Raw genomic sequence first — 27,845 nt, 5'->3', positions numbered from 1 at the left:
CTAGGTTCTTCATGACCTTTTTTTTTTTTCTTAGATTCGATATATATGTGTTAGCATACGGTATTTGTCTTTCTCTTTCTGACTTACTTCACTCTGTATGACAGACTCTAGGTCCATCCAGCTCACTACAAATAACTCAATTTCATTTCTTGTTATGGCTGAGTAATATTCCATTGTATATATGTGCCACACCTTCTTTATCCATTCGTCTGTCGATGGGCATTTAGGTTGCTTCCATGACCTAGCTATTGTAGATAGTGCTGCAATGAATATTGGGGTGCATGTGTCTTTTTGAATTATGGTTTTCTCTGGGTATATGCCCAGTAGTGGGATTGCTGGGTCATATGGTAATTCTATTTTTAGTTTTTAAGGAACCTCCATACTGTTCTCCATAGTGGCTGTATCAGTTTACATTCCCACCAACAGTGCAAGAGGGTTACCTTTTCTCTTCACCCTTTCCAGCATTTGTTGTTTGTAGATTTTCTGATGATGCCTATTCTAACTGGTGTGACGTGATACCTCATTGTAGTTTTGATTTGCATTTCTCTAATAATTACTGATTTTGAGCAGCTTTTCATGTGCTTCTTGGCCAGTCTGTATGTCTTCTTTGGAGAAATGGCTATTTAGGTCTTCTGCCCATTTTTGGATTGGGTTGTTTGTTTCTTTAATGTTGAGCTGCATGGGCTGTGTACGTATTTTGGAGATTAATCCTTTGTCCGTTGATTCGTTTGCAAATATTTGCTCCCATTCTGAGGGTTGTCTTTTCGTCGTCTTTTTTTTTGTTTTTTTTTTGCGGTACACGGGCCTCTCACTGTTGTGGCCTCTCCCATTGCGGAGCACAGGTTCTGGACGCGCAGGCTCAGCGGCCATGGCTCACGGGCCCAGCCGCTCCGCGGCATGTGGGATCCTCCCGGACCGGGGCACTAACCCGTGTCCCCTGCATCAGCAGGCGGACTCTCAATCACCGCGCCACCAGGGAAGCCCTTTTCGTCTTCTTTATGGTTTCCTTTGCTGTGCAAAAGCTTCCAAGTTTCATTAGGTCCCATTTGTTTATTTTCGTTTTTATTTCCATTACTCTAGGAGGTGTATCAAAAAAGATCTTGCTGTGATTTATGTCAAAGAGTGTTCTTCCTATGTTTTCCTCTAAGAGTTTTGTAGTGTCCGGTCTTACATTTAGGTCTCGAATCCATTTTGAGCTTATTTTTGTGTATGGTGTCAAGGAGTGTTCTAATTTCATTCTTCTACATGTAGCTGTCCAGTTTCCCCAGCACCACTTATTGAAGAGACTGTCTTTTCTCCATTGTATATCATTGCCTCCTTTGTCACAGAGTAGTTAACCATAGGTGCATGGGTTTATTTCTGGGTTTTCTATCTTGTTCCATTGATCTATGTTTCTGTTTTTGTGCCAGTACCATATTGTCTTGATTACTGTAGCTTTGTAGTATAGTCTGAAGTCATTGAGTCTGATTCCTCCAGCTCTGTTTTTTTCCCTCAAGATTGCTTTGGCTATTCGGGGTCTTTTGTGTCTCCATACAAATTTTAAGATTTTTTTGTTCTAGTTCCTTAAAATTGCCATTGGTAATTTGATAGGGATTGCATTGAATCTGTAGTTTGCTTTGGATAGTAGAGTCATTTTCACAATATTGATTCTTCCAGGCCAAGAACATGGTGTATCTCTCCATCTGTTGGTATCATCTTTAATTTCTTTCGTCAGGGTCTTATAGTTTTCTGCATACAGGTCTTTTGTCTCCCTAGGTAGGTTTATTCCTAGATATTTTATTCTTTTTGTTGCAATGGTAAATGCGAGTGTTTCCTTAATTTCTCTTTCATATTTTTCATCATTAGTATATAGGAATGCAAGAGATTTCTGGGCATTAATTTTGTATCCTGCAACTTTACCAAATTCATTGGTTAGCTCTAGTAGTTTTCTGGTGGCATTTTTAGGATTCTCTATGTATAGTATCATGTCATCTGCACACAGTGACAGTTTTACTTCTTATTTTCCAATTTGGATTCCTTTTATTTGTTTTTCTTCTCTGATTGCCATGGCTAGGACTTCCAAAACTATATTGAATAGTAGTGGTGAGAGTGGACATCCTTGTCTCGTTCCTGATCTTAGAGGAAATGCTTTCAGTTTTTCACCATTGAGAATGATGTTTGCTGTGGGTTTGTCATTTATGGCCTTTATTATATTGAGGTAGGTTCCCTCTATGCCCACTTTCTGGAGAGTTTTTATCATAAATCGTTATTGAATTTTGTCAAAAGCTTTTTCTGCATCCATTGAGATGATCATATGGTTTTTATTCTTCAATTTGTTAATATGGTGTATCACATTGATTGATTTGCGTATATTGGAGAATCCTTGCATCCCTGGGATAAATCCCACTTGATCATGGTGTATGATCCTTTTAATGTGTTGTTGGATTCTGTTTGCTGGTATTTTGCTGAGTATTTTGCATCCATATTCATCAATGATATTGGTCTGTAATTTTATTTTTTTTGTAGTATCTTTTTCTGGTTTTGTTATCAGTGTGATGGTGGCCTCATAGAATGAGTTTGGGAGTGTTCCTTCCTCTGCAATTTTTGGAAGAGTTTGAGAAGGATGGGTGTTAGCTCTTCTCTAAATGTTTGATAGAATTCACCTGTGAAGCCATCTGATCCTGGACTTTTGTTTGTTGGAAGATTTTTAATCACAGTTTCAATTTCGTTACTTGTGATTTGTCTGTTCATATTTTCTGTTTCTTCCTAGTTCAGTCTTGGAAGGTTATACCTTTCTATGAATTTGTCCATTTCTTCCAGATTGTCTATTTTATTGGTATAGAGTTGCTTGTAGTAGTCTCTTAGGATTCTTTGTATTTCTACGGTGTCTGTTGTAATTTCTCCTGTTTCATTTCTTATTTTATTGATTTGAGTCCTCTGCCTCTTTTTCTTGAAGAGTCTGGCTAATGGTTTATCAATTTTGTCTATCTTCTCAAATAACCAGCTTTTAGTTTTACTGATCTTTGCTATTGTTTTCTTTGTTTCTGTTTCATTTATTTCTGCTCTGATCTTTATGATTTCTTTCATTCTGCTAACTTTGGGTTTTGTTTGTTCTTCTTTCTCTAGTTTGTTTAGGTGTAAGGTTAGATTGTTTACTTGAGATGTTTCTTGTTTCTTGAGGTAGGCTTGTATAGCTATAAACTTCCCTCTTAGAACTGCTTTTGCTGCATCCCATAGGTATTGGATCGTCATGTTTTCATTGTCATTTGTCTCTAGGTATTTTCTGATTTCCTCTTTGATATCTTCAGTGATCTCTTGGTTATTTAGTAACATATTGTTTAGCCACCATGTGTTTGTGTTTTTTACATTTTTTTCTCTAATTCATTTCCAGTCTCATAGCGTTGTGGTCAGAGATGATGCTTGATATGATTTTCATTTTCTTAAATTTACTGAGGCTTGATTTGTGACCCAAGATGTGATCTATCCTGGAGAATGTTCCATGCACACTTGAGAAGAAAGTGTAATCTGCTGTTTTGGGATGGAATGTCCTATAAATATCAATTAAATCCATCTGGTGTATTGTGTTATTTAAAGCTTCTGTTTCCTTATTTATTTTCATTTTGGATGATCTGTCCATTGGTGTAAGTGTGGTGGTAAAGTCCCCCACTATTATTGTGTTACTGTCCATTTCCTCTTTTATATCTGTTAACAGTTATTATGTATTGAGGTGCTCCTCTGTTGGGTGCATATATATTATAATTGTTATATCTTCTTCTTGGATTGATCCCTTGATCATTATGTAGTGTCCTTCCTTGTCTCTTGTAACATTCTTTATTTTAAAGTCTATTTTATCTGATATGAGTATTGCTGCTCCAGCTTTCTTTTGATTTCCATTTGTATGGAATATCTTTTTCCATCCCCTCACTTTCAGTCTGTATGTGTCCCTAGGTCTGAAGTGGGTCTCTTGTAGACAGTATATATATGGGTCTTTTTTTTGTATGCATTCAACAAGCCTGTGTCTTTTGGTTGGAACATTTAATCCATTCACGTTTAAGGTAATTATCAATATGTATGTTCCTATGACCATTTTCTTAATTGTTTTGGGTTTCTTTTTGTAGGTCCTTTTCTTCTCTTGTGTTTCCCACTTAGAGAAGTTCCTTTAGCATTTGTTTTAGAGCTGGTTTGGTGGTGCTGAATTCTCGTAGCTTTTGCTTGTCTGTAAAGCTTTTGATTTCTCCATCGAATGTGAATGAGATCTTTGCTGGGTAGAGTAATCTTGGTTGTAGGTTCTTCCCTTTCATCACTTTAAGTATATCATGCCATTCCCTTCTGGCTTGTAGAGTTTCTGCTGGGAAATCAGCTGTTAACCTTATGGGAGTTCCCTTGTATGTTATTTGTCATATTTCCCTTGCTGCTTTCAATAATTTTTCTTTGTCTTTAATTTTTGCTAATTTGATTACTATGTGTCTCGGCCTGTTTCTCCTTGGGTTTATCCTATATGGTACTCTCTGTGCTTCCTGGACTTGGGTGGTTCTTTCCTTTCCCATGTTAGGGAAGTTTTTGACAATAATCTCTTCAAATATTTTCTCTGGTCCTTTCTGTCTTCTACTTCTGGGACCCCTATAATGTGAATGTTGTTGCGTTTATTGTTGTCCCAGAGGTCTCTTTGGCTGTCTTCATTTCTTTTCATTCTTTTTTCTTTAGTCTGTTCCACAGCAGTGAATTCCACCATTCTGTCTTCCAGATCACTTATCTGTTCTTCTGCCTCAGTTATTCTGCTATTGATTCCTTCTAGTGTAGTTTTCATTTCAGTTATTGTATTGTTCATCTCTGTTTGTTTGTTCTTTAATTCTTCTAGGTCTTTGTTAAACATTTCTTGCATCTTCTTGATCTTTGACTCCACTCTTTTTCTGAGGTCCTGGATCATCTTCAGTATCATTATTCTGAATTCTTTTTCTGGAAGGTTGCCTAGCTCCACTTCATTTAGTTGTTTTTCTGGGATTTTATCTTGTTCCTTCATCTGGTATATAGCCCTCTGCCTTTTCATCTTGTCTATCTTTCTATGAATGTGGTTTTTCTTCCACAGGCTGCAGGATTGTAGTTCTTCTTGCTACTGCTGTCTGCCCTCTGGTGGATGAGGCTATCTAAGAGGCTTGATGGGAGGACTGGTGGTGGGTAGAGCTGACTGTTGCTCTGGTGGGCAGAGCTCAGTAAAACTTTGTTTCCCTCCCTGTTGGTTGTTTGGCCTGAGGCAACCCAACACTGGAGCCTACCTGGGCTCTTTGGTGGCGCTAACGACAGACTCTTGGAGGGCTCACGCCAAGGAGTACTTCCCAGAACTTCTGCTGCCAGTGTCCTTGTCCCCATGGTGAAACAGAGCCACCCCCCCCCACCTCTGCAGGAGACCCTCCAACACTAGCAGGTAGGTCTGGTTCAGTAGGTCTGGTTCAGTCTACCCTGGGGTCCCAGTGCACACACTACTTTGTGTGTGCCCTCCAAGAATGGAGTCTCTGTTTCCCCCAGTCCTCTCAAAGTCCTGCACTCAATTCCCACAAGGCTTCAAAGTCTGATTCTCTAGGAATTCCTCCTCCCATTGCCAGACCCCCAGGTTGGGAAGCCTGACGTGGGGTTTAGAACCTTCACTCCAGTGGTTGGACTTCTATGGTGTAAGTTTCGCCAGTCTGTGAATCACCCACCCACCAGTTATGGGATTTGATTTTACCGTGATTGCGCCCCTCCTACTCTCTCTTTGTGGCTTCTCCTTTGTCTTTGGATGTGGGGTATCTTTTCTGGTGAGCTCCAGTGTCTTCCTGTCGATGACTGTCCAGCAGCTCTTTGTGATTCTGGTGTTCTCACAAGAGGCAGTGAGAGCACGTCCTTCTACTCCACCATCTTGGTTCCTGGTCATCATAGGATTGTTTTGCCTGGTCTAGAATTTCTTTTTTTGTGTGTGTGTGTGGTACGCGAGCCTCTCACTGCTGTGGCCTCTCCCATTGTGGAGCAGAGGCTCCGGCCGTGCAGGCTCAGTGCCCATGGCTCACGGGCCCAGCCGCTCCGCGGCATGTGGGATCTTCCTGGACCGGGGCATGAACCCGCATCCCCTGCATCGGCAGGCGGACTCTCAACCACTGCGCCACCAGGGAAGCCCTAGCATTTCTTATAATTGGAATCGTATAGTAAGTTCTTCCTTTGTGTCTGGTTTCTTTCACTAAGCGTGATAATTTTGAGATTCACCCCTGTTCTTGAGTATTTCACTACATAGTTTATTTTTTGTTATTGCTGATTTATATTCTATTGTATGAATATACCATTGTTTGGTTATACATTCTCCTACTGATGAATCTGAGTTATTTCCATTTTTTGCTTTGATGAATAAAGCTACTACTGGGCATTCTTCAAGGATTTTTGTGGAAATATGTTACCATTTCTCTTGCATCAGTAACTGAGTGGTAAATTGTTGGGTCATAGCTTCAGTGTATGCCTAGTTTTTTGACAAAATCCCACATCTTTTCCCAAGGGGATTATATTGTGTTATACATCCACCAGCTGTATATGAAATTTCTAGATGCTCCACATCCTTCCCAACATTTGATGCTGTCATTCTTTTTCATTTTAGTAGGGGTGTCTCTTTGTGTTGTTTTGTTTTTTTCTTGGGTTTGCGGGCCTCTCACTGTTGTGGCCTCTCCCGTTGCGGAGCACAGGCTCCGGACGTGCAGGCTCAGCGGCCATGGCTCACGGGCCCAGCCGCTCCGCGGCATGTGGGATCTTCCCGGACCGGGGCACGAACCTGCATCCCCTGCATCAGCAGGCAGACTCTCAACCACTGCGCCACCAGGGAAGCCCTAGCATCTCTTATAATTGGAATCGTATAGTAAGTTCTTCCTTTGTGTCTGGTTTCTTTCACTAAGTGTGATAATTTTGAGATTCACCCCTGTTCTTGAGTATTTCACTACATAGTTTATTTTTTGTTATTGCTGATTTATATTCTATTGTATGAATATACCATTGTTTGGTTATACATTCTCCTACTGATGAATCTGAGTTATTTCCATTTTTTGCTTTGATGAATAAAGCTACTACTGGGCATTCTTCAAGGATTTTTGTGGAAATATGTTGTCATTTCTCTTGTATTAGTAACTGAGTGGTAAATTGTTGGGTCATAGCTTCAGTGTATGTCTAGCTTTTTGACAAAATCCTACATCTTTTCCCAAGGGGATTATACATCCCCACCAGGGAAGCCCTCTTTGTGGTTTTAATTTGCATTTCTCAGGTGACTTATAATGCTGAGCACTTTTTCATTTGCTTATTGGGCATTTCTAGATCGTATTTTGTAATGTATCTGTAGAAGCCTTTTGCCCAGTTCTAATTGGGTCATTTTTCTTTTTATTAGTGAGTTGCAATTATTTTTTTCAATATACTTGATACAAATCCTTTGTTAGATATGTGTGCTGCAAATATTTTCTCTCATTTGCCTGTCATTTTCTTGATTTGTTTTAATGAGAAGGTTTTGATTTTAATGAAGTCGAATTTACCAGTTCTTTCTTTTATGACTCATGCTTTCTGTGTACTCTATTGGCCTTCCCCAAGGCTGTGAAGATATTCTCTTTTATTTTATTCTAATAGTTTTATTGTGATAGCCTTCATGTTCAGGCCTATCTTGCATCTTGAATTGATTTTTGTTATGGTATAATGTAAGGCACAAGGTTCTTATTTCCCTTATGGATATCTAGTTTCTTCAGTAACACTTGTTGAAGAAATTGTCCTTTCTTAATATAATTTTTTGGCACCTTTGTTGTAAATCACTTCACTGAATACGTATGAGTCTGTTACTGGACTCTGTTTTCTGTTCCATTCATTTATATGTCTAACCTTTGGCTTAATTACAGAAGCATTATAGTAAGTCTTGAAGTTAATAGTATAAGTCTTCCAACTTTATTCTTATTTTGCTAAGTGTTTTGGTTATTCTTGGCCCTTTAACTTTCCAAGTAAATTTTAAAATCACATAACTATGGAAAATAAACCTGCTAGGAGTTTGGTTGGGATGACATTCAGCCTGTAGAACAATTTGGGTGAATTGTCATTTAATAATTGAGTTTTCTGATTCACAAACAAGATATAACTCTCCACTGATTTAGATCCTCTTTAATTTTTCTCATCAGTATTTTATTGTTTTCAGTGTCTTTTCTTAAATTTATCCTTAAGTTTGTAATAGTCTTTAATCCTATTTTAAATGGTATTGTTTTCTTGTCTGATTGCTCACTGTTAGTATATAAAAACACAATTGATTTTTTTATATCCAACTTGTATCACACAACATTAATAATAAAAGCTATAATTCAAGAAATTTCCCTGATATAAAATTTAAAAGTATATGTAAAAGTACATACTGAAAGAGTTATCAAACCGAAATGACTTTTCTAGTAATATTATTAGACTTTAAAGAAAAGCAAATAAAATAATTTGACCAGATAAGCAAAAAGAGCAAGTTATTTATAAGTAATTTATGACAAATAAAATTAGACGGTCCTCCAACTTTTCATCAGCAACACTTTGTCATAGAAAATAGAGGATGGAGTCACATGTTTTAAATAGTCAAGAGAAAAAGGTGAGCCAATAATTTTATATCCAGGAAAACTGGCTTTCAAATATAAGGGGTATACTGTTGTCAGCTTAAGCAACACGATCCCATGAGTTCTTCCTGCGGAGTCTAGAAATGACTGCATGTTCATTGACATTAGGATTGTGGTCCTTATGAGTTACTTATAGAACCAAGATTAAATGAGAGTTGTGTAGAAGTATAGTATGTAGCAGCTATATGCTTCAACAATGTAAATATAGAACAACTACAAAAATGAAGGGATGAGGGGAAGAGCTTATAAAAAGAGAAGTTTAACTTTTTAATAATCATACCAGTGGTGCTATTGGTATTGTTATTTTGAAACTATTATATGTGTAATATAAAGCATGTTGTAACCATGTGATACGTAGTTCCAGCATTTTCTTTGTCTTGAGAAACAGGATTCTTAATTTGGAGGAAAGGAGATACTTATATAATATAGAGGTGCTTGTGATGAAGAGGGAACACATGGAGACCTTCTGGGGTATCCCACAAAAGTCGAGTTCTTGACCTCAGTAATAGTTACAAATATGTTTGCTTTATACCAGTTCTTTAATCCATAGATTTGTTTTGTATGAATTTCTGTATCTTTTTTTCATTTTATAATAAATGGTTAAACCAACAAAAAAGTTGTAATAGGATTTTCCTCACCAAAAATTTTAATATTAGGCAAACTTACATAAACCTAATAGAAGTTTGCCAATAACTTTTACTAAATGTGTTACTTTGGTGGTGGAGCTGTAGGTGGATAACTCGAACCAGTGTGTCCCACCACATCAGACTTACACCCCAGCGTTAGTTAAATCATGCGTATCTGTGCCCATTTGCGTGTGTCCCTCTCTCTGACTGAGTGCCTCACACCACTTCCATATCTCTTCCCTGCTCCTGGAATAAGTTCCTTCAAAGCCCAGTTCATGTGGCACTGCCTTCATGATTCTTCCTCAAAACCCTTAAGCTGAACTGACTCTTACCCTTTGTACATGCAATATCATTGTTTTCCCAATGAATTGTTATTACTTGTTATATCTCCTTGATAATGAGCCAGGGACTGATAATTGTTCCTTTTTTCTTTCTGGTATACAGTACAATATCAGTAGCTATGAGTGAATAAATCAATCAGTCAAAATTAGCAGAAAGAAAAACATGACACTCAAAGAGCTTGTAGTCTAGTTATAGAAGCAGAATATCCAGAAATGCATCAATAAAAGATTTTTATTTTGTTTTGTTTATTTACAAAGTAGCATATAACAATTGCAGATTAATAGAGAATTTGCTGGATACATAAGTAGGAGAGGAGGAGGAGAATTATTGAGGTCTATGAGGAGGTGTAAATGAGTGAGTTTAGCCTCATCTCCATAGTTGATTGGTGGAGAATGCGTACTCTAGGCCAAAGCAGTTGATTTGGAAGGGACCAAATAAATGTTCAATGAATAGTAATTTGAAGAAAATCGTTAACATAACTGAGTTGATAATGGAGTCATAAGAAATCAGGTTTGGAAGACAAAGGATGCCCGCTGGTACCTGTTTAGTGTTTTGTTTTGTACTGTTTCAATTTTGATTCACTACAACAGTTAGTAAGTAGTTGTAAAGGACTTTTATATATATATATATATTTTTTTTTTAAAGATAACTTTTTTTTTTTAATTTATTTATTTATAGCTGTGTTGGGTCTTCGTTTCTGTGCGAGGGCTTTCTCTAGTTGCGGCGAGCGGGGGCCACTCTTCATTGCGGTGTGCGGGCCTCTCACTATCGCGGCCTCTCTTGTTGCGGAGCACAGGCTCCAGACGCGCAGGCTCAGTAATTGTGGCTCACGGGCCCAGTTGCTCCGCGGCATGTGGGATCTTCCCAGACCAGGGCTCGAACCCGTGTCCCCTTCATTGGCAGGCAGATTCTCAACGACTGCACCACCAGGGAAGCCCCATTTTTATGATTTTTTTGTGTATCCTTTCAGACATTTCCTATGCATATACAAAGATATGTACATATACATACAAATATTCACTAATATCTAGACCCATATGTATATCTTATTTCTTTTTAATATAGGAATAGCATGACCCTATTTTTAAATTGTACAATATTTAATTTCCCCTATAATGTACATATAGGCTGTATCTTATTTTTCACCATTATGATAACATGTAGTGTGTTTTTCTTTTTGATCATATCTGGGATCCTTTAGTTATAATAAAGAAATTTATTCCATTTTCATTTATTGTCATAATAGATAAATCTTATCATATTTTGTTACTCTCTTTTTTACTGCTTCCTCTGTTTTCTATTTTTTACTCTATGGTTGTGGTTTTGTTTTGTGTATTTCTCTTCTGCTGATAATTTGTTGTTTTACTGGGTTTTTTGTAATTGTATTTCATATACTATGACCCATTTCCTGATTTATCAACTTTAGGCAGTAATTACGGATGCCTGCTTTAAAAGGTGAGGAATGCTTTCTCCTAAATCACCTCCTTGTTAGCTTCTGATTTTCATAGTGATATTTTTATATTGTCAGAGTTTATAATATTTACATTTTTCTGTAATTATTCTTCCTACAAATGTTTAGCCTTCATTTTATATTTAAATGAATGTTTTGCTCACCTCCACACCTGTCATTCCCCAGCTTTGCTGGGCTGAATTCTTCATTTGGATTCAATTCTTGGTTGGCTGCTATTCATTATTAAGTAGTTTTGCAAGATGGGTCAACAAGCGTTATATTCTCTTGAGTTTGTAAATGTTTGAAAACGTTTTTCTTTTGTCTTTATTTATGTTTGAGGCCAGCCTGAATTTGCCTGGATTTTTAGATGACTTGATTTTTCTCTTGACACAATACTTAATGCTTACTATATGCAATAACCCCTAATATTTTCTCTTTTATTATATTTAATTTTCTTAACGCTTATTATCACCCATTAAGTTAATTCCATGTTCTATGGTGTTTATTTTTTTTTTTTTTTTTTAGAAATCTGTACTAAAATATAATGTTAGATGACAGGGCATAGTGATCTAAGGTCACCAGCCACTTGAATTCCATGTGTTCTCTCAAAATATCTTCTTGCCTGGTCCGCTGGGTGCACTGCCCTGAGGGCTTGTTTTCTATGGCCTTCCATTTTGGGAGAGCACATCACCCTAACAAGAGATCAGCCTGCTTAGTGAAGCCTCTTAAATGACTTAAGGTTTTATGTTGCTGGGTTCGTGTTTATCTCTGCTCTGCTCATCCTGCCCTGTCAGCTACAAAGCAGGTTCATGCTTCTTTTCTCTTCTCCCCATTTACCTCCATGAAGTTTCTTCAGGGTAGAAGGAAATTTCTCTTTTAGTGGAAATCTGTCTCTTCTAACCCTGCCTCTTCTCCCTTCTGAGGTTGGAACCTCACAAAGATTTACCCTACAATCCCAATGTCCTACCCCTGTCTTCAAGCTCTCTTTTTCTAAGTAAAAGTTTGTTGTCTATAGTCCTCTGAACTCTTTCTCTTACTTTCAGTAAAATGCCTACCCTGCTGGAGACAAAGGTATATATCAACTCTTGATATACTATCCCTTTTGGATTGAGTTTGAATTTCATTGCATGTTTTAAGATTATGGATGTATTCTAATTATATTGTAGATGGAATTTTCTTCCCAATTTCTCAATTGTTCATTCATTTAGAGCTCAGGGAACAAAGTAGAATAACCATACTCTTACTCTATCATTTATCACAATCTTCTGTTAGAGATCCTTGATCTGACAGAGATATGATATAAATGCTCTTTTGAGGAAGATTATTCTAATCACCTTTTAAGGTACAGATTAAAGTGGGATATGGTGACATGTCCAAAAAATCTTAGAATAATCTAGCCAGCACAGTCTAATAGAACCAGCTGCAGTGACGGAATTAGTCTATATTTGCACTGTCTAATATAGTAGTCCCTAGCTCATGTAGCTGTTGAGTACTTGAAATGTGGTTTGTGAAACTAAGAAACTGAATTTAAATTTTTTTTAATTGTAATTAATTCCAATTTAAATTTATATAGCATCATATGGTTAATGGCCACCATATTGGACAGTGCAGATCTAGGCAATATAAAGCCTGAACACTAAACTGTGGCTAAAGAAATGGAAATAAAAGAGGCTATCCAAAAGGTATAATGGAAAAAAGAAATAACAATGTTTTTGTAGGGGAAGAGAGAAAGAGGAGATTTAAACAATTCAAAGGCAAGTGTGCTGGAGAGAATGAGGAAGCTGGTGGTACCATCCAATCAAAAGGGGATATTATCCAGGACTATTTTGAAAAATAGATATTTTAACAGGTTGAGCTCCCAGTGGTAAGGAGACATCCACGTGGAAATGACTATATAAACAATTAGAATTCTCACACTGAATTGGAACAGAGGGAGGTCAGAACAACCAAAAAAATATATATTTCCTTGACATTTCTCTCTTGAGAGAGTCTTCTCTGCTTCCATACACCCCTTTACAGAGATTGACTTGTCCTCCCCCACGCAGAGAGATCCTGATATATGGCATAATAATGACGGTTCACAGACATTACTATTTCACCTACTGAGTGATTAATATGAAATTAGTTACTGAAACACTCAGTGGTGCAGAGAGGAGAAATTTGGTTTTGTTTTAGAAAGGAAAAATACAAGGTAAAATATTGCTTTGCATATATGGAGTAACTTTTCATCTGAGAATCTTCACATACTCAGCAAGCTTAATTAATGAGAAAACCTCTAAAAAGGAGAAATGATGAAATAAGGAACACAGATTCTAGTGTTCTATTTCTGTGATTTTTAAAAGTCAAGCTTGGTGTTTTCCTCTTTCATTAATGCACCAGTGTAGCCCCGTGTGGCAGCCATGAGATGTTCATCTTTCTGCTGAGTGATTTCTCTAGAAGGCATCCCACTTAGGAGGAATAGTAACCACACAAAATGCCACCCCCTAACTTTATTGATGTCCTGTGCTCTATTTGCAATGGAAATCCAGCCATATCATCACAGTGCAGCAAGCATCCTCCAGTAATCCAGTCTGCACCGTCCCTGGAAAGATTGTTTTGTTGCAGAATGGAGCAGGTTATCTTCTTCATCAGAAATTATTCAAAACAAACATCCATGAGTCTGGAACTAACATGCATTGAAGAGGACAGGCAGGGCCTCTTAACGGGTACCCTGCTGTGTAATCTTCCTTTCATCTTCATTCAAAATCCCTTGGAGATTCAAGCTCCCCTTTGCACAAAATATAAATTCTTCTCATTACTCATGTGTAGGGTACGTGATTTGACCTAGTCAAAAGAGATACGCAGTAATGTACCCTGGCATTTATTTTCATCTGTTGTGACTTGAAGATACTGTTTTTTTGGTCCTAAACCTTCTTCTTCATCTTTTTACTTTTCCTTCCTCCTCTCTACTCAAAGGGGGAAAAAAGCCATTCTGCCAAAAGGGAAAAGACCTTGAAAAATCATGGCTTTTAAAGAATTTTACAGAGAGTTTGATGTTCTGTAAAATAAAACTAGCTGCCATGTGCAAAAGTAGCTGTTTTTATTTGAAGAGGAAAAGATACTGAGAGAATTCAGTTTCTGTTTTTTCACTCATCCAGGCCTTCAATATACATTTCCAGGCATACATAGATCTTTCACTTCTAGTCCACGGTCCTCTCATATTCTCTGAGCCTAATTCTTCAGATTTATCCCCATCCTTTCTTGAGTCTTTCTTTCACCACCTGAGCCAGCATCATCTTATTTTTCTCCTCCTGTACACAATGTACCTTGTTTACCCGGTGATGTGAGGGTACATTCTCTCCTCGTTAGTGGAGAACACCTCCTGACACCATCGAATCACCATCGTCCAATAAGATGCCACAGTGACCTTTCCATTTTAACATGTAACTGGGAATTTAGGAGATCTGGCCTAACACTTTCCAGACTAAATGAAAAATTCTCAAAATTCAGTTGGATTTGGAATCCACCAAAGTATTTTTTTCTGCTCCCATTCCCAGTCTACACAGTAAGTATGCTGATTAGCCGTAGCATTTTGTAATATCACTAAAGGCTTTAGAGCTGTGGAGTTCTGCCAGTAATGGTGTTTAATTCACTTATATGCACCAATTCGTCTCTGTCAGGAGCCTATTAATTTCTTCACTATTCTACTCTGTCCCTAGCCCCTGTATAATGAAACACAATGATCCCCATTTGTGTAACCAAAAAACTTAGAGTCTCTCATAAATTATCGCTGATCCCACTGCTTTTAGTGACCAGAAAGCCCCTGTATTTCTTTTTCATATTTAAATCAATTTTTGCAAGCTCTTTTCTTTAGAAGAATACACTAGAACTCAAAGTCACCAAATGATAAAATCACAGACAAAGTATAAGATTCTGATGGGCTCTTTAACATGCATCCCTGTCCCAAGTCAGACTTCTTTAATATTACACCAAAGATGGCCTGTTCCCATTTATAGGGAGGAAATGTTACTGAAAATCAGCCTCTGACTCTGCAATCAGCCCAGTCATCAGTGGGCAGGATATTAAAATACCTATAGCATTGCTATAAAAGTAAAGACCCTGTAACAAATAAAGGTCAGAGATATAAAATTAATCCTGTGGAATCTGCTATTGGCATTTCTGCATGGTGTGATCTTGAGTATCCAGGAAAGTGACAGTTAAGTGACTGACTAGGAGGAATTAACATAGATTCAGGAGAGTCTCTCATTGTATCAGCATATAAACTCACATACATCTTGTTCTGCATTTTTCAGGATTGGGGCAAAACATCAGGAGCTAAGGGAAAAGCAAGCAAGAGGTCTTATTGATTATGCCGCTGGTGCAATTGGATCCCTGCATGATATGGACGATGATGAAATGGACCCCAACTATGCCAGAGTAAACCACTTCCGGGAACCATGTGCATCAGCAAATGTCTATAGGTCTCCATCTCCCCCTCGGGCTGGACCACTGGGGTACCCTCGGGATGGCCGTCCACTGTCTCCAGAGAGAGACCACTTAGAGGGTCTCTATGCCAAGGTCAACAAGCCATACCAGCCACCAGTGCCAGCTGACAGGTAATAGAACTTATTGAAAGATGAATGTAGTTTTAATTCAGTAAGTTTCAAATCATCTCTACTGCTGAAGCAGATAAAAATATATCCTTCCATCTATTAAACCTGAAATGACATAGTACCCTTGACAAGTGCTATGCTTTGACCTACCCGTAAGGTATCAGCCATCAAAAATAAAGCAATTGACAGTTCTAAGGTGGCATGAATGAACAGTAGTAGTTGAGTTCATGAGGCAACAGGGAGCAATTTTTGAAGGAATATTGTAACAGAGAGCTAGTGATAAAACTTTGAAGGAATATTGTCCTTTCTCCTAAGAACCCTACTATATAAGACTTATTCAAGAAGATGGCGTGACACTTGGAGGTGAAGAGTCAGTGAAGAGAGTGGTGACTTCTAAGTGGGTGTAATTATAGATAGCCTCAGAATTCCAGAAGACTTTGCAAAGATTGGGATTTTCTACTGGAGGCATATGTGAGCCTGCATAGATATTCATGGGTGATCAGAGGTAGAAAGGAGATAATCTTGGCAATAGGAGTTTGATGAAGTGGAGAAAGATAAGAGGTGACAAGGCCAAGGATCTTTAGGTTTCGCAGCTGAGGAAGGAGATAATAGGACCATCTGTCAGTACAATTGAAGTAGGTAGGAAACAAGATGATTCCAACCCCACCTCCTGCCAAAAGCAAAATGCCTTATCCCTTGAAAGGCTGGTATAGGAGGGTGTTAGTCAATATATATTGTTAGGTGACCCTTGGAATTACACACCGAAGGAATGAATTGACTGACCTTGGTTTAATCTTCTGTAACTTGAAGTCTGGAGGGAGGAGATGAGGGGGGAAGGGTGGCAGGCACAAAGAGCTCTCATTCCAGATGAAAAAAAGACTTGTTTTCCAGATTCCCTTTGGTCCTGACAGCCACCCAGTCCCTATTAGTAACCAGCTTTTGTGTGATGGCGTGATATATCATATATGTTTACCATTTACATTTCCCCAGCTGGGTGATATTATGCACTTTCAATTAGGTTGGGGAGAGGAAGGAAAATCATGGCGTTTTTATGCAGACTGTGAAGTGCAGCTTCACAAGACCGATTACCTTTCAGAGCCTTTCCAATAACCAAGTGGGAAGGAAGGAGCAATTTTTAATCCTTACTGTCAAGCCTCCAGGTTGATAGTATTAAAGAAAGATGGTCACGTTTTTCTTTGGGATAAAATGAAAATATAAATTCCTGTGACTTTGTGAGACAGCCATAACAAAACTGTTAATTCAGAGGACTGATTAAAGGCTGGCCTTTTTCTCCCAAGCCTTTATAAAGGGTTGAATTTTTATCACGTAAATAATGATACCAGGCATGAGTCTCTTCTGGCCCAGACGACAGCCAATCTTCCCTTCTCTAAATCAGATGGGTCTTCGTAGTAAACCCCATGTCAAGGGCCCTCTGCTAGAATCCCAGTGCAGAACTGTTTCTAGGAACCTCCAAAGCCAATATTTCCGATTCTAATTCCATGAAAATAAATAATAAGCATTCTGTTTAAAAATGTCCACTCCTCCAATGCACGTGGAGAATTCTGTGTTAAGCCACACTGAACAGGTTTTCTTACTTCTTTCTTCTTATCCCCAATGGCTAATGTGCACTGAAAGTCTCTAAGAGGAGCATACAACAGTCAATGCTATCACTCCTCAATTTTCTGTCACCTAAGGCTTATTTTTTTTGGCCAAACATTATGACTGTTCTTTGGGACACTAGAAGATTCTATCCTGAAGCTAATTTTCACCCACATAGATTTGACCTGGACAGAAATTTCTTAGGATAATTGTAACTGTAGCCACTATAGAATGATATCAGGAAAAAAAAAATGTTATTTACTGCCCAGCCCAGACATGTATAAGCAATATTCTTTCCTTTGGCTCTGACCTCTTCGTATTAATAAAGGACCTAAAGTTCTTTTGGTGGAGTTTTAGAGAGTTGTCATATTTTTGGATAACAGATCAAAGTGTGACTCTTTATACTCAGGATTATCTTTATTCTGCTCTTATCTTTACTCATATTTAAAAATTGTTCTGCTCCTTGTTCTTTAAGTCTTAAGCAGTTTTTGTCTCGGCACATAATAAGCATTCAGTAATGTTAGCTATCATCATCATATCATCATCGTCATTATTATTATCACTGGTTTTTATCAGTGAGGTTCTGAAATTTCCAACATGCCTGGGTCCAGGTGAGTCTGAGCGAGTTGCTGTGGCAGCATCCCGAACAGTGCCCATGAGCAGGAGCTCTGAGCTCTAACCCTACCGTATTTACAGTTAGAGGCCTGTCATTCTTTTAGTCATCTGTACAGACTTTCACTCACTCAGTAAGTGTTCATTTGGCACCTGCTGCGTTCTAGCTACTGTTGTAAGCTCTAGGGGATGATACAAAGATGACTGATACGGTCCCATTCCAGAGGAAGTCATATTCTAGGGAGGAGGGAATCAACACATGTAAAAATAGATAATTGCAACTTAATGTAAACAGAAGAAAAAGAAGCTTTTCTTTTCTAACTCTGCTGCTCACAAAAGGTCTCCAAAAGGAAATGATATTTGAACTGGCTCTGGAAGGATTCATAAGAACTGACCAGATACAGTAGAAAAATTGTTTTCCTTACAGACTAATTAGCATGTACAGGGGTGAAGTGGCCGGAAAGAGCATGGAACATTAGGGAAGCTCAGAACATGGAGAGTGGATGGGAAGGAAAGTGAGAGGAGATGAGGCTGGAAAGCAGATTGGAGCCAAACTGTGAATGAATAGGTTCCATCCTATACTCACACTTATTAATTGGTAGTAGCTGTCTGCAAATCTGTGTTAAGAAGGGTTCTGAGCAGGTTCCCAGAGGTTGGAGATGAAGGGAGAGATGAACAGGTGAAATACAAAGAATTCCTAGAGCAGTGAAAATACTCTGTATGATATTATAAAGACGGATACGTGTCATTATACATTTGTCTAAACTCATAGAATGTACAACACCAAGAGTGAACGATAATGTAAACTACAGACTTTGGGTAATAGTGATGTGTCAGTGCACGTTCACAGTTTTAACAAATGTACCACCCTGGCAGGGCATGTTATTAAGCAGGGAGGCTATGCATGTGTGGGTGCAGAGGGTATATGAGAAATCTCCGTACCTTCCCCTCAATTCTGCTGTGAACTTAAAACTGCTCTAAAAAAATAAAATCTTAATTAAAAAAAAAAAAGGAAAAGAAAGGAAGAAAGAAGGGTTCTGCAGTTATGCTTGAATAGTGGTGTCTGCCCTGGGCTCCAGAAGGATGAGCAGTAGTGTGTGTGCAGTGGGTGATCCTGTGCACAATGGAGCCACCAAAATGCCGTAATTAGGTGATGAGCTGATAGATCTGTATCTGGGGAAAATAGCTCTGCCAGCTTGATGGCAGACAAAAAGGAAGATGGTTAGATGGTGAGATAAATTAAGATATGATTAGAGTAGTGAAGGATGGCAAGCGTCTGGGATAAGAGAGTGGCACTGGAGACAGGAGAAAATAAGAAACAGCCAGAAACCTTAGCTTAAAACTAGGAGAAAGATGTTTAGCCGAGACCACAGTGGTAAGATTTTCAAATGCTTCAGAGAGGTCATTAGAATGAGGACTGAAAAGAGGATTTGAGATATGGCCGCTAAGAGGTTATTAATTAATTTAGAGAGAACAATGTCAATAGCTAGATAGGAGGAGAGGGAAAATTACAATAAGAGAGTTGATTAGGAAGTGAGAACTGAGTGAGCATGGTGGTAAAGAGAGAGAAGAGTAGTTGTAAGATGGGAAGGCTTGCAACCTTGAAATTCTTTACATGACAGTATTTCAGAGCTAACAAGAGAATTCAGAGACCATCCAGAATAGCCTTCTCTTATTATCATTGCAGAAACTGAGGCCCAGAGAAACTGGGTAACTTGCCCAAGATAGCACAGCATGGAGTCAAGACTTTATTTATTTAGCGTCTACTAAATGTGTCAGGACCTGAGTTCAGTACTGGGTCCATCAGGAAACAAGGAGGAAGACGGGGACCTTCTTCTCCATATGGAGCTTACTGTCCAGTGGATGCTACAAATGTAAACATGCAATGAGAACACAGTGTGAAAAGTGCTCCTGTAAGGGAAGCATGGGGTGACTGCTGAGTTTGGGGTTGCTGGGTTGGAGGCACAGGGGACAGTGTGGGCGAAAGCCAGGAGGTGAGAGGAAGCACGCTGTGTTAGAGGAACTAGAGGAAACGCAATAAAATGGAAAATAGAAATAGGAGTGAGAGAGGAATAACGACGAGAGATAAGACACGAGGGTCAGAGAGCTGGGCAAAAGGCAGATGACAGAGCCTGGTGGGCCTCCGTGAGGAGTCTGGACCCCATCCTGAGAGGTAGGGCAGGGCTCACGGAGGGTTGAACTGTGAGACTTAGTCGTGGAATTAAACCCCGCCTAGGCAGTTGATCCTCATCTGCAAAAGGAAGGTTATATAAACAGCCTCACACGTTGTGATGCTTAAGTACGATTTTACCTTTTGCATTTTGGGGGTATCTATATAAAGTATACCTCTATTTGCTCATATATCTCTGTGTCCAAGGAACATGTCATATTGTGTGGTTCACAGTGGTTTCTGAATAGGGGCAGCTTCTGCCTCTTACCTCCCTGCTTCTCAAGGGTTGACCCTGAATGCTCAGCCCTTCTGAGAAACACTTGGCTTATAAAGGATTCATCTTTACAAGATGGTGGTTAAAAAAATCCCTACCACCATGTCGGATTCAAAAGACTGCATTTGCCTGGGACTGTTTCTCCCAGGATTTGAACAGAGCATGGGTTAAGTCCCGTCCCCAAAGCCTGCCAACTACCTAGGGTTTATAATGCATTAGGCTCCCTCCGCAATGCCAGCATTTCAAGACCCCCACAGTATATGACCATTACAGCTTTATGTCTGGGTAAGGATACAGTAGTCCCAAATAGGGGCAATGGAAAGTGTGTGTGGCCCTTGACGCAGTTGAGTTTCTGCGTTACCCCACGGGGTTATCTGAAATTCTTTACCAGAGTTAGCCAGATGTGTTGAACTACACACCCCATCAGTAAAAATGCTTTTGGGTGTTAACTCCCCAAAACATGTGTATTTGTTTCTAAGTGATATTCACTTATTTACCTTACTAATATATGCATTGTAGAATACACACCAAATATAGAAATTAATAAAAGAATGAGATTTTGTTTTAAACATAGGTAGTAGTTCTAATGTGTTCTTCATCCTCTCAAACGGGGGGCACACAGCTCATTTTGGAGATGATTGGCCTCAAGTTCAGGCTCCATGGGGACAGGGACCTTGTCTGCTTTGGCTCACCATTATCTCTACAATTCCCAGAACAGTCTACACTCAATAAATAATTTTTGCTCCAAGTAACATTGACCATAGATCCTGGATCAACCTACCTGGACACAGAATCTAAACCTCATTATTAGCCCTTCAGGTATTTGAAGTGGCTGCTATGACCACCTTCATTAACAAACATTTATTGAACTCCAACATGAGGCAGGCTCTGTGCTCAGAGCTGGCTTTACAAGGATGAAGAGAACAAATACATAACCTTGAGAAGTATAATCATTTCTTCAGTATAAACTCCCCTAGCTATCTTAGTCATGTCTTATGTTATAATCCACATCTTTAGCCTTCTTGGTAGCCGTCTTCTGAGCACACTCAAGTCTACTGAGTTTATGACTGCCCTCTGTTGAGCGTGCCATGCAGAACTGGATGCTGTGTTTCAGATATGGTCAGAAAAGCACAGAAATCGATGGGACTCTTACATCCTTTGGTCTTAATTCTTTACACTTGTTAATGTGGCCTAATTAACAAGGCAACTAATCAGCTGTCATTATTGCACCAAGTTAAATGTTTGCTTGTTAGGTTTGGCCAATTGTTATAGCCAATAAAGATATTTTAAAGTATTGATTTTTGTCCTCCAATATATTAGCTACCCTTCCTAGGTTTATGCCATCCTCATACTTAATCATTGTGGACTCCTGTATGTTATTGATAAGATCATTGGTCAATGTCAAGTACAATCCCTGCAACTCATCACTCGAGACCTCCATCAATCGATACTCCTTCAGATGTTAAGTTAGCTATTAATCCAGTCTACTGTTTATCTGGTGTGCATTTTTGGTTCATCCATGAACATCATGGAAGACTGTTCGTTAAAAACCATAACTCATTAGATGTCCCTAAGCTTGTCATCAGAACTAATGTTATCTTCCTACCATGTTACTTGAATGTCCATTTGGTTCAGAGTTGGGCTCAACAGTTGTCCACAGAACAGACTAGCCAAATTTCTAGGGGCCTCAGAAGAGCTGTCAATAGCAACAGTGTGTTCAGTCAGACCCCGTTTGGCTGTAAACAATAGAAAACCCAACTGATATACTTGTCTCAACCTTCAAGGAAAGTAGGTGGCCCTGGCCCTCTTTTCATTTCTTTTCCTCTACTTTCCCCCAGTGGCTAGGCCTTTTTCTCATGTTGCCTCATGATTCTCAGATGGCTATTGCAGCTCCAGACTTTGTGTCCACTCTCCAAGAAGAAAGTAGGAAAGAAGTGCAAATGGCCAATGAAATGTGCCAGTCAAATTCATCTCTTTGAAAAGATTTCCCAGGAGACCCCAACAACTTCTCATTGGCAAAACCTATAAGTCTCTTGCAGTTACAAGGAGGTACTGAGAAATAGTGTTTCATCTTTCCAGTAAGTAAAGACAAGGGAGAAAGGAGTTCTAATGGCTTTTAGGGAATCACTCCATGGAATCCACCACAGATTACCGCTAGATGATATCTCTTCTTTTGTTTTTTAATTCCATTTCTTAATGCAAAAATTATAGATTGATGCTACAGTATATTGATGCTGTTCAGTATATTGTTGTGGGAGGCAATTCTTATTATGTAGACCCTCTTTTATAGCTAAGACCCAAATATTTCAGTCTGAATAAGTTCTAATATCACTGAAGTAAAGCAAGTGGGGAACATGTATTCTTAGTTTTCTGGAAAACTGAAAACATACTGAAAAAATATGTTTGGGGAAATTCAAAGATAAGGATGATGAAGGATAGGAAAAGTGTTAACAGGAAAGCTTCATGGCCAGCTGTGAACATCTCTTGTGCTCCTGGGGCAATGCAGGATCACTGATGTCTCTTTCCCAAACAGTTGCTTGACTTCAGAGGTTTAATATTTCAATGAGTCACAGCTTTGTCATGCACGGTTCATGCCTCTGTTGGTGTTTGTCCCCAGTCTCTTTCTCCAGTGACTTTTCCTGTTAATTTTGCTTTCATTTAACAGCTTTTTTGCTCTCACTTCTGATTCACAGCTTTGTAAGGCTGTGTGTAGGGATTTGAACAGTGAATACAGTAGATTACTTGGAGATGTGTTTTTTAGTTTCTACAAACAGAGCCAAAGTACTCTTGGTTCAGTTTGGGAATCCCAGTGATAAATGCCATATCCATAGAGAGTTAAAATTCATCAGTTGAACAAAGCAATCAGATTTTTTTTCCTTAGAACATATTACCATCAATTTTTAAGTGACTTTTAAAGAATAATGAGAAATCTCTTAATGAAAGAATCTCTATGACCAGATAAGTGCTAATAGTAACTGATATACCATTAACTCTACTTTCCTCCATCCCCTCTCTTTAAAACTTGATGTTCTCATTAGTTTTTTTTTTTTTTCCATCTTCTGAGAGCCCTACTCTTGGGACTCTACTAGACTTATGTTTGCCTAAGTTGAGAACTTCCAGGGGTGACAAATGTAGACAACCTTCTCCTTTATTATGCATGAGCTAGGTAAGGATGTTTGGCACTCAGTGACCATCCATTTCTAAGACCTCCACCCCTGTGCCATCCCCAGTCACTGGTAGTAAGTGAGCACATTTGAGGAATGCTTGCCAAAGAGTTACTCTGATTTCTTAAAGCTGTCATCTAAGCATTGACTTGACTGTTTTTCAAACAAATGTCCTGATCCTGAGGATATATTCATCTAACTTATCCTGTTTACCAAGAGAGGTAGGAGGGAATATACAGAATTTTTTAGACATCATAGATAACACAGAACAGAACCAAATACAGAGTCTTCTGCCCTCTAGGGGGATGCAGCTTATATATTGGAAAAGTAATGGTGATGTGCTTTGAGAAGGGTAAGCCAAAGAGGCTATAGGAGCACAAGAGAAGGGCACTGAATGCAGATCTGGGTGGCCAAAGAAGACTCCTTGGAATCTATATTGTGACCTAAAGAACAAGTAGAAATTAATCAGGCAGGCAGAAGAGCATGACAAAGGCCCAAAGAGAAAACATGGTACACTTAGGGAACTGCATATATCGGAAGAGCTAGAGTGTGGTATGTAAATTGGGGCCAGCTAGAGGAAAAAGATGGAGGTGAACACAGGCCATATTGTTAAAGGCCATATAATCTGAGATAAAGCATTTAGACTCAAGAGCAACAAGGAACCCTTGACATGGAGGTAGCTTGTTCAGATTTATGCTTCGGAAAGTAACAGAAATTCTGTAGAGTAGGTATCTATTTCACAAGTGTGAAACTAGCAGCTCAGAGAAATTAAGGATCTTACCTATAATAACATAGGTAATACGTTGGCAGAGCCAGGATCCCAGCCCAGGTCTGAGTCCAAAATCCATGCATGAGCTTCCAGCTATGCTAGGGATTTTCAAACTGCAGGCTGTAACCTTGAAATCAATTTAGTGGGATCAACCAACATTTTTTTTAAGAAAATAGGATTGACAAGAATAGAAAAGATCATTGCAATAGATTGTAATAAGTGTAAGAATTATTTCATAATTTCTTTAAGTTATATATGTATGTAAAATGTATATACATATATGCATATGTATACAGAGTATACAGGGTATGTGAGTGAATACTGGGATATGATGCAAAATGCATTTATCACTGTAGATTGCAGTTTACAAATGTTGGAATCCACTAAATGTGCAAAGAGCATGCATGTTGCTCCTCACCTGCCAGACACCCTGCCCTCCCTCTCTCCCTCATTCATTCATTCATTCCATTAAAAAATATTAGATGTCTGTTAGGTGCAAAGCATCCTACTCAAAGCTATAGAGGTACAAAGAAGTATCAGAAGCCTTAGGCTTTGACCTACTTCTCTGTAGTGGCGCTAGATTTGTGTTGATCTACCACGGTTACTCCAGGCCTCTTGTGACCTGAGGTTTGCATTACTCTATTAGGTGAAGCCACATACCTATTCATTACACAATCTTTGCTGATGCTAGAGACAGATTCCAAAGTACCCTCTTCATAATTTCTGTATTTAATGCAATGTGTAATCAAGAATAAGCCATTGTTAGGTCAATTGCTTTCCTGTGTTTATCCTTTCAAACAGTAAATAATCAGTGGGGTGAGAAAGGGCAGTAAAAGATAGTTTTAATGTCAGTACTCATAAGTGTCCAACATCTTAAAGAGATGTTTTAATATTTATACACTGCAGAATACTCTCCCCTCTGGAGATCTGACTGGGAATTGATATGAACGCAGACAGAAATAGAGTTCAAGAGCCATTGTTTTGCACAGACTTTCAATCAAGCCTGAGTAGCACTCTGGATTCCCTCAAACTTGGCTATTACTCAGCCTCTGGCTTTCCTCTGAGCACAAGGCTAGGAGGGATATTCGCTTCAATGCAGACACACTGGATTTTCTATGTCAAGGTCAGTAGGTGGACTGGGCGCAAGCCATGCCCATCCTTAGAGCAAAGCCTGGCTGGATATCCTTATACAACTCCTTCTTATTTTCTTTCTGGCTTAGTATCCTCATCTATAAAATGAGCATAATCGTAGTACCTACCTAAGACTGTTGTTACAAGAATTTAACTGAGTTTATACATGAAAACAAACAAACAAAAAAACCAGCATCCAGCAGTTAATAAGCACCATTAAAGTTTAAGCTAGTATTATATATGCTGTTATCTGGGCATTTACACCATTCTGCAATTAAGAGTACTGTTAATCTCCTAGGAGTGAATTAAAGTTGGGTGGAGAGTTCCAAAATGTTCTTACTTCTCCATTTAGTAAATTTTTTTTTCAGTTTGGATGAACAGTTCTTGCCAACATGACCTCATGTATTTTTGTTTGCTTCTTTCATAACAGTATACTTATTATATATAGCCATGTTTATACATATTTATAATTACTTCTTAACTCTTTATTTTGAACTTTTTATAAAGTCACAGGAAGTTGAAATATAGTGTAGAGAAATCTCTTGTACACTTCACCCAGTTTTCTCTAGTGGCTGCATCTTACATAATTATAATACAATATGAAAATCAAGAAGTTGATTTTGGTACAATGTGTGTGTAGTTCTATGCCATTTTATCACACATCTAACCACTTCTGCAATCAAGATGTGGAACTAATTCATCAACACAAAGCTATCCTTCCTGCTACCCCTTTATAGTTATACACCCTCTTCCTTCCACCATCCCCAACCCCTGGCAATCATTAATCTGTTTCACATCTCTATAATTCTGTCACTTCTAGAATACTGCATAAATGGAATCACATAAATGGGGAAGTTCGTGACCTTTTGAGATTGGCTTTTTTCACACAGTATAATGCCCTTGTGATCCATCTGAGTTGTTGTGGGTATCAGTAGTTCATTCCTTTTATTGCTGAGTAGTAGTCTGTGGTATGGACGTACCACAATTAGTTTAATCATTCACCTATTGAGGGACATTTTAGTTATTTCCAGCTTAGTAACGGAGCTGCTGTGAATAGTCACCAATAGATTTTTATGTGAACATTAAGTTTTATTTCTTTCTTTCCTGTCTGTAAGTTTCTAACTTTATTTCCTTATCCTGTCTTATTACAATGGCTAGAACTTCTAGTTCTGTGTTGAACAGCAATCGCAAGAGTGAACTCCTTGACTTGTTCCTGACCTTAGGGGGAAAGCATTCAGTCTTTCAACATTAAGTATCATGTTAGCTTGGTTTTTTGTAGATGTCTTTATCAAGTTGAGGAAGTTCTCCTTAATTCTTAGTTTTCTGAGTGTTTTTTTTTTTAAATCATAAATGGGTATTGAGTTTTGCCTAATGTTTTTCTGTTTCAGTTGGTATGATCTTGTGATTTTCTTCTCTAGCATGTTAATACATTGGATTACATTTATTATTTTTCAAAGACAGAACCACCTTGCATCCTGAAGTAAAACGCATTTGGTCATTGTATATAATTCTTTTCATATATTACTGAATTTTATTTGCTAAAATTTCTGTACGAATTTTTGCATCTATATTCATGAGGGATATTGGTCTGTAGTTTTGGAGTGTTTTTGTACTCTCCTTGAGTTTGGTATCAGGGTAATACTGACTTCATTGAATGGGTAGGAAAGTGTTACCTCCTTTTGTTTTCCTGGAAGAAATTGTATAGAAATGATGTTAATTCTTCTTTAAACATTTGGTAGAATTCTCCAGAAAAACCATCTGGGCCTAGAGATTTGGGGGAGGTTTTTAATGAGGAGTTCAGTTTCCTTAATAATTACAAGGCTGTTCAAATTATATTATGTGAGTTTTTATAATTTTTACTTTTCTAGGAGTTGGTCTGTTTCATCCAAGTTGTCAAATTTTATGTGTATGGAGTTGTTTATAGTATTCTTTTATTATTCTATTGGTAGTATATTCCCTTACTGAACTATGGAGTCTAGTAACATCCTCTGTTTCGTTCCTGATTTTAGTAATTTGTTTCTTTTCTCTTTTTTCTTTGTCAGTCTCATTGGAGGTTTGTTAATTTTATTGATCTTTTCTAAGAACCAGCTATTTTATTTTATTAATTTTCTCTATTAATTTTCTGTTTCAGATTTCACTGATTTATGTTCTTCATTATATCCATTTTCTGCTTACTTTGTTTTTTTGTTTTCTTTTTTCTCTTTTCCCGAATTTTGTGCAGTGGGATCTTAGATTAGTTATTTGAGACTTTTTTTCTTTTCTAGTGAAGCATTTAATGCTGTAAAATTCCCTCTCAGCACTGCTTTAGCTGTATCTTATAAATTTTGATATATAGCATTTTCATTCTCATTCAGTTCATTGTATTTTTTTTATTTCCCTTGAGACTTTCTCTTTGACCCATGGATTATTTAGAAGTGTGTTGTTTAGTTTCCAACTGTTAGGAGACTTTCCTATTATCTTTCTGTTCTTGATTTCTACTTTTACTCTATGTGATCAGAGAACAAACT

The 27,845-nt window shown here is 38.3% G+C and overlaps 1 protein-coding gene across 3 annotated transcripts in view; it reads left to right on the top strand.

Moving 5' to 3' along the window:
• PARD3B (par-3 family cell polarity regulator beta) overlaps positions 1-27,845 on the top strand; it is a gene marked incomplete at its 5' end in the record, with an annotated part of 1,039,339 nt that overhangs the window by 835,591 nt on the left and 175,903 nt on the right. For 2 of the 3 annotated variants that reach the window (XR_014296988.1, XM_082658174.1), the window contains one exon: positions 15,320-15,622. The exons of the other annotated variant lie outside the window; for it this stretch is intronic. Coding sequence is in view for 1 of the 2 variants with exons in the window: in XM_082658174.1 (XP_082514300.1) it covers positions 15,320-15,622 (303 nt within the window). The remainder of the gene's footprint in view (positions 1-15,319; positions 15,623-27,845) is intronic. 3 annotated transcript variants of the gene reach the window in all.

The sequence above is a fragment of the Grampus griseus genome, assembly GCF_964374135.1.
Source record: "Grampus griseus genome assembly, chromosome: 7".
Classification (NCBI taxonomy): Eukaryota; Metazoa; Chordata; class Mammalia; order Artiodactyla; family Delphinidae; genus Grampus; species Grampus griseus.
The sequence above is the reverse complement of the archived record's forward strand: the minus strand, read 5'-3'. Positions and strand labels throughout refer to the sequence as shown.